At 40.2% G+C, this 7,929-nt stretch overlaps 1 protein-coding gene across 2 annotated transcripts in view; it reads left to right on the top strand.

Annotated features, from left to right (window-relative positions):
• The window catches only part of EPB41L5 (erythrocyte membrane protein band 4.1 like 5), a 145,429-nt gene extending 139,286 nt beyond the window's left edge, over positions 1 to 6,143 (top strand). For both annotated transcript variants that reach the window (XM_019668712.1, XM_019668713.1), the window contains exon 25: positions 5,553 to 6,143. In XM_019668712.1, the coding sequence (XP_019524257.1) occupies positions 5,553 to 5,619 (67 nt within the window). In that variant the 3' untranslated portion in view covers positions 5,620 to 6,143. The remainder of the gene's footprint in view (positions 1 to 5,552) is intronic.
• Positions 6,144 to 7,929: the final 1,786 nt, after the last annotated feature.

Raw genomic sequence — 7,929 nt, 5'->3', positions numbered from 1 at the left:
CAGATATCATTCCATCCGGCCTCAGTTTTCCAAGACACTCTCTCGACTAATGGGTCAGAGGCTAGTGTAGGGGGGTGGTAACGGAATTGGCTATAATGCAACAATACCATACACAAAAATCCATTCTAGGTGGATTAGAGATCTAAACAATAAAGCTTTTAGAAGAAAATATAACCGAATATTCCTGTGTCCTTGAGTAGTGGCAAAGATTTTAAAAAAAAGTCACAAAAAGCTTTAATATACAGGAAAAAAATGATAACTTAGATTATATCAAGAACTTCTGTTCATCAAAAGATGTAATTTCAAGAACTTGAAAAGGGAAGCCGCAGAGTGGGAGGAAACATTTGTACTTCTCCCCCCCTCTCTGTTTCTGTTTCTGTCTCTGTCCCTCCCACTACCCACTTCTTACTAAGGACCCATATCCAGTATAAATAAAGAGCTTTTATAAATCAATAAGAAAAAAACAACTCAGTAGAAAAATTGGCAAAAGATGTGAATGGGCAATTCACAAGAGGGTATTCAGATGGCCAGTAAGCATACAAGACAGTGTGCAACTTGACTAGTCATTGAGTAACACAAACTCAAACCACCATGTGATACCACTGTACCCACCAGAATGGCTAAAGTGTAAAGAAGACACATAGCACCAAGTGCTGCTGAAGATATGGGACAATTGGGACTCTATAAATTGGAACAATCATGTTGGAAATAGGTTTGGCAGTATTTACTAACGTTGAACATACCCAGTGAATCAGTGATTTTCTTCTTATGTACATACCCAATAGAAATACAAATATATATCCATCAAAAGACACAGATTAGAAGGTTTATAGCAGCTGTAGTCACGATAGTCCAAGCTAAGAACTTCCCAAAAGCTCATTCATTAGCAGGCAACTAGATAGATATTAGACTAGGGCAGGTCGGCAAACTTTTGAGACGGAAGAGCCACCTGGGGTCAGCAAACTGTGGCTTGCAAGCCACAGGCTCTGAAGTAAAATTGAAAATGAAAATAAAACTATGATAGTTTCATTTATAAAATTTTTAAAGGATATTATTCACATAATGGTGATTATGTAAAAATATATTTACGGCTCTCAAATAATTTTTAAATTGTTGTAAGGGACAGGATTGGCTCTGCCAGGGGTCGGCAAACTTTTGAGACAGAATGTACCTAAAGAGCCACATGTGGCTCGCGAGCCGCAGTTTGCCGACCCCTGGACTAAGGCATTGAAAATTAATGAACTACAACTGTAATACAGCAATACAGATGAACTGCAGAAACATATTTATATTAGTTATCCATTGCTGTGTAACAAATTCCACAAATTTAGCAGCTTAAAACAACACAAATTTTTAATTTAATTTCCTGTGGGACAGAAATTTGGACAGTGTTGCTGGGTCCTCTGCTTCAGTTTCTCACAGGCTATAATTACAGTGGTAGCCAGGCTGGGGTCTCGTCTGAAGGCTCAACTGGAGAAGGGTCTCCAGTTGTGGTTGTTGGCAGAATTCAGTTTCTGAAGAGCTGTTAAACTGAGGGCCTCAGTTTTCAGCTGGCTATTGGCCTGAGGCTACCCTTAGTCCTTGCCACACAGATCTCTCCACAATAACTGCTTTCTACATCAAAGCTAGCAAACCAAGAAGGTAGTAGAGTCGGCTAGCAGGCTGAAAGTCAAAGTCTTGTATAATCTAATCACAGACGTGACATCCTATTACCTTTGCTATATTCTGTTAATTAAAGCAAATCAAAGGCCTGCCCATGCTCAAGGGGAGGGGATTACATGAGAGTGTGAATTCCAGGAGGTTGGGATCACTGGGGATCACCATAGCATCTCCTCACTGTATTGTAAGCAAAATGAAGTTCAAAAAAGGCACAACTCAGAGATCAAAATAATGGTTATTCTTGAGGTGGTTAGTGACCAGGGAAAGGAGCCCAAAAGGGACTTTTGGAGTGCTAGTAATTTTCTGTTTCTTAATCTACATACTGAGTCACCAAACTGTAAACTTATGGTTTGTGCACTTCAGTATATGTATGTTATAATCAATAAAATTTTTTAAAATGTTGCCTGGGTTGCATCTCTACAGATTCAGATTTACTTTGGGCGGTCTCTGTGTAAAATTTATTTTAAAGGTGTAAAACCACAAGGACAAAGAACAGGAGAGGAGACAACAGCAATTGAGGGACTTTAACAACTTTTGGAAACAGATACCGTGTTTCCCCATGTATAAGACGCACCCTATTTTGAACAATTCGGGGTCTAAAAACTGGGTGCGTCTTATACAGTGGTTGTATGAGCACAAAAACAAGCGCGAAAGAAGCGGGAAATGCAAGTAAAAAAATCTACAACCACTGTATAAGACGCACCCAGTTTTTAGACCCCAGATTTTTCAAAAAAGGGTGCATCTTATACATGGGGAAATAAGGTAAATGATAAATAAGTATCAACCAATATATCAGAGAGGAGAAAACTGAAATCTAAGCCTGAAAAGGGAAGGGGGTGGAACTCAAAATAAAAAACAAGTCAGTTCACATTCCTGGAGAGGTTCAGGAATTGGAAGTACCAGATATTTGTGAAGATATGGGTACAAGGTGGGACTGAGAATGAGGATTGGTTGAAAGTATTTATACCCATTTAAACACTCACCCTCTCCACCCCACCTATGCTAGCATGATTCTGGAGGTTTCCCTCTGGAAGAGCTGGGCCAGAGAGGCTCTGGATTTGGGAGTGTCTGTTTAGAGTAAGGCCCAGAACTGAAAACAGGATGGTTAACTCAAAGTCCACAGACTGAAGTATGAGACATCCAACCTTCCTTCTTTTCTCAGCTTCCAGAATGTCCTTGGCAAAGTATAAATGTCTCAGGTGAGAAATTAAGAGGACTGTTCTCTAGAGAAACTGGCAACCAAAAAGAAAAGACCCACAAGACTAAAGTTTGTGGATCTCCTGATGAAATTGCCAGGAAATCTGGCTAATAATAACTCTACCTGGAAGCCCACTAGTTTATCAGTTTTGCCCATATGTGCAGTTTCCAAACAGCATTCCAGTGCTTTACTCTTAAATATGAAGAGAGCCGAAGGTTATCAGATGTTGTTTGAAGAAACACCAAAACAGGTAAACTGAAAAAGAAATAAGGAGGAAATAACACAATGTATCAAAAGCTTTACAGAATGATAGTATGAAGAGGGAGAATATATTGCCTCTATACAACAATAACAGGAAATTAAAAAGAAAAGGAACAGAAAACAAAGTATTCTTAGAAATTATTAGCCATGTTAAAAATAAAATCCAAAGAATGCGTGGAAGATAGAGATTGAGGAAATCTCCCAAAAAGGAGAACAAAAAGATGAAAACTTGGGAGAGAAAAGAAAATTGGAGGATTGGTTTAGAAAGTCCAACATATGAATCATCGGAGATCCAGAAAGAAGAACAAAGTAAATGAAACTGAGAAAATTGTCTAAGAAAGGGATTGAGACTTCCCAGAACAGGAGTACTTGTGTTTTTAGATTAAACAGGCCTACTGAGTACCCAGCACAGAATAAAAATAGACAACACCAAAGAACATCATGAAATTTCAGAGTATCCAAGTTAAGAAAGGATGTGTCTTCAGAGAGAGAGCAGAAGAAAAAAGAGTACAAAGGGCTGGAAATCAGAATGATAGCAGACTTTTCTGAAAGCTAGAAAATAATGGAGCAGTACCTTCAGAATTCTGGAAGAAAATCACTTTTCACCTAAGTTTTAATATCCAAACTATCAATGAAGTGTGAGATCAGAATAAACAGACATAGAGTTTCTCTAAAGTGTATACTTCTCATGTGGTCTTCCTCAGGAAGCTATTTATTGGAATATATGTTCCATTAAACAAGGTGATTATCCAAGAAAGAAGAAGAGATGGGACTCAGGAAACAGAGGTGCAGGAATTTACCAGTAAGAAGGTGAAGGGAACTTAAAAGGTGGCAGCCGCCCAGTAGGTCTAGAAAGCATCCTGTATAGATTTCAAGAGGAGGATATAGAATTCCAGGAAGGATTTTGCCAAGACAAAACCAAATACATGGCCTACCCCCCTTTTTTTTTAATCACACGGCATGTCTGAATGTACTGAGAAGAGATCCGAGATCCATGGATCTATCTGCGAGGTTAGGGATAAATTAGAAATAAATATTGAAAACTGGGCAAGCAGTTCACAACAAAAAAATGAGGCATTCAGTCCAGAGAAAGCAAATTGTAGAACAAAAAATATAGACTCAGTTGTAAAAATATTTACATAATTACAACAAACATTGATCAAAATTGTTCAGATAACTTGAAAAAGTAAGAAGGAAGGATTGTGGGGCTGGTGAGTAGGGTGTAAGAACGTTAAACTTTCATAATCTATAGTAGGAAGTCATTATAGAAACGTATCATTTAGTGGATTTCGGTATCCATGGGGTCCTGGAACCAATCCCCTGTGGATACCGAGGGGCTGTAGTTAAGTTTTGCGGAAGTCAAAAGTTATATGCAGATTTTCAACTGCGCAGGGGTTCGCATCCCCTAACCCCATTGTTGTTCAACGGTCAATTTTATGTCCTTTGTACTTTATATTTTGATACTAAGTTTTTTTGAAACCAGAATAGATGTCATTACCTCCTTGAATCTAAATTTATGCTTTTTACTTACAGCAGAGACTCTGGGGCCCTCATGCAAAGCCCATGTACTTTTATTTTTTGCATAGCTCTAACAAAGCAGATTAACTGGGATAGGAACTCTGACAGCCATCTGAGACCATGTAAAGAAGCACAGAACAGCCCACTTACCTTGGCAGGTCGCTGTCATGCTCAGCACAGTACTGTTCTTTTTTTTTTTTTTTTTTTAAAGATTAATTTTATTGGGGAATTGGGGGAGGGGAACAGCGTTGGGGAATTGGTGAAGGGGAACAGACAAGTTGTTGTCCTTTTTGTTCTTCAGTCTAGTTGTGGAGGACGTCGCTTCACTGGCCCATGTTGGTATTATCATTGCGCTCTTCCCGGTGAGGCAGTCGCTCGCCGGCCATTGGACAGCCGCTCACAGCAGCTCACAGCAGCTCAGGAAAGTGCACGCCTGCTGCTGGCCAGCCCCACTTCAGCCTATGCTGTCACCTGTGACTCACAGCAGGCCAGCTCCAGATCGAGCTGTTGTTCACCTTTTAGCTGTAGAGGGCACAGCGTCACTGGCCCACATGTGGGATCTGAACCGGGGCCCTGCTGCTGAGAGCTGGCATCCCAAGCCAACTCCTAACCAACACACCACTCGCCAGCCCGCACAGTACTGTTCTTGATATTCATAATAGTAATCCTGACTCACTAAGAAATGGTTTAGTGTCTAGTATATTTTATTCAAGAAAGTAGAGGAAGTTGATATCTTTAGATTTCACTTCAAGATGAACTTACATATGAGTTACCTTCCCTCTATGGAATACTTCATTGCTAAATTAGGTATAATGACATAGTCATTTAGATATATAATTTACTTCCAACATGCTCTGTGTGGCACTTGTGGAGAAATGTTTTCAAATGGTTTCACTGAACCCATTCTCCCTTTCAGCTCTGCTCCAGCTTTAGCTGAAGATGCCATCTTGAAGCAGAAGTGTTTACTGACAACTGAGCTCTAAGGGATTGCCTCCTTGCAACCTATAACTGGAATGCCTAGCACTCTCCAGCAGTCCGTCCTGGAATCAATTTCCACTGAAGTGTGTTGGATTTAGGAGCTTGTTCTTTACTTGTTGGGTAAAAAAGTTCGCTTAGATTTGACTTCAGCTCCATGAAAAAACAGCTACATTTTCCGTCCAACTGGAAGGATTTAATTGCACTGCATATTTTCCCAAATGAGTGTACCTGGTCTTTTACCTTCTATAATTTTATTAAAGTTTTAAATTCCGGAAATAAGGGACTTACTTTCCCTATGGTTTCCTTCAACCTCTTGGCTCCACCTAGTGTTTGTAATTGTTCATAACGTACCATAACTAGGCTGGTAGTCAACAGCCAACTGAAGTTTATTTCTCTTGTATCAGTGTGAGTGTCCTTGATATGAATGCCTGTTAGAGAAGTTGCACTTTTCTGTGTGTTACCTGGAAATCAGAAATTTAGGAAATTCATTGTGTAGGTAGATTAAGTGCTAGCTTTTTTTTTTTTTTTTAACAATTATTACAATACTAAAGCGAAGTTTAGAATACAGAGGGTTTTCAAATGCCGCCTATACTTTTGACATCTTACTTACTGGACTAGCTATCTTAGCACTCCAAGTTTACATCAAGGTAAGATAACCTTGAGAAGAACTACAGAGAAATCAATTGCCTGTTCTATTATTTTTAAGCCTGCCTTCCCACAGGAAGCCCTCGCATGCACCACACACATATTCTGTAACTTTTCAGCCTAGAAGGGGCAGGGGAAGGTGACAAAGCCCTGGGGCATTTACTTTCAAGCCTCCGCCCTTCCTCCTGAGCCAGTGCTGCCATCACAGAGTCAGGTCCCTAAGGAGCAGCACAGCAGTCTCCGGCTGTCACTGCTCCATGTCGGTACCTATTGGGACACAGGCTCCATTTCCTCTTAGGATAAGCTGAATACATTGTGAGCTTGTAAACTAAAGAAAACAAAAATACCAGGACAGACATAGGAAATGCGGGGGGCTTTGTTTCTTGAACATCGACCCTGTCCGAAACTATGCACGACATATTGAAAGAACTCACGTCTCACATTACATTTGGAATTTTCTGTTCGTTTTTAAAAGTTCTCTAGAATTTCCTCATCAGTTTTGGTCTGTACAAAAAATTCTGGATGTTAAAGTAGTACATACTCATTATAGAAAGTAGAGAAAAGTGTAAAAATAACCACCTACAATCCCAACGCCCAGAAAAATGCTATTTTAGCTTTCAAGCTTTAGAATGCATAAGGAAAACCTCACTGCTCTTGTTATTGAGGAGGATATGGGAACCATGTTGGTTGGTAACATCTTCATTAATCCCTGTTCTCAAGGGCTATGTTAAGCTGTACCTCCTGGAATGTTTTTAGTTTTCTGCCCTGTAAGTGCTAATTTATGCTACTCGGCATAAAAGAACATCCAGTGTATGATCTTTAAAACTCCGTGGTCTGGGCTGTCCTGAACTCCCTGTAGCATAATCGTGTGCTCCGGCTAACACACTCTGGTGTCGACTAGATAGCTCACGAATTTTAATCTGTGGTGTTTCCCAGGGAGCTGTAGAGAATGGAAACCACTTTTGCACAAAACAGTTTTGCTGAAGGAAGAAAGTTGGCACTCGTGGCTGCCTCCTTTTAGCCATTATGCTAAGCTTGTGGATTTCACTGGTGGAGTTCTTGCCAATTCTTAATTGTAAGACAAATTTTCTGTCAGTATAAGTGACACCTAGAACCAGGGGCTTGACCCAGGACATGATGGACTGGATGTCAAGTTTTCAGTGTCCAGACAACCCTAGATGTACTGAAAGGCTGAAACTGTGCTTCTAACCACAGAACAGCTTAAGGCATTACTAGCTTGGAAGGTGTGGATTTCCCATCAGTTTATAAGGTAGCACCATCCTCATTTGAAGCTTCCTAAAATTTAGGAATTGTTGAAAATATTCTATAACCTTTGTGTCTTCAAGTACTTGTATTCTTGCCAGTCAGAATATTGATAGGGACTTTCTTGAAGTTCATTTGAATCTTAATAGGAAATTTTGTCTCATGTCCCAACATAAAGTGGTAAACATGGAAATGAATGCTTTAATGCTGGATTGGCCCTGACAGATGAGGTAACTGTCCAGTATACCTTTCCTGTCATATCTGCTGCTGCTGCCATCCCAGAGATGCTGTAATCGTCTTGTAGTCATCTTGTTCCTCTCACCTGAGAATGGAGGGGAGGAAGGGGCAGGGCTGAGGATATCTGAATGTGTCAGATAGGGAAGGGGAAAGTCTGGCTCTGAGGGCAG

This window comes from Hipposideros armiger, unplaced genomic scaffold, assembly GCF_001890085.2.
Source record: "Hipposideros armiger isolate ML-2016 unplaced genomic scaffold, ASM189008v1 scaffold_533, whole genome shotgun sequence".
NCBI lineage: Eukaryota > Metazoa > Chordata > Mammalia > Chiroptera > Hipposideridae > Hipposideros > Hipposideros armiger.
The sequence above is the reverse complement of the archived record's forward strand: the minus strand, read 5'-3'. Positions and strand labels throughout refer to the sequence as shown.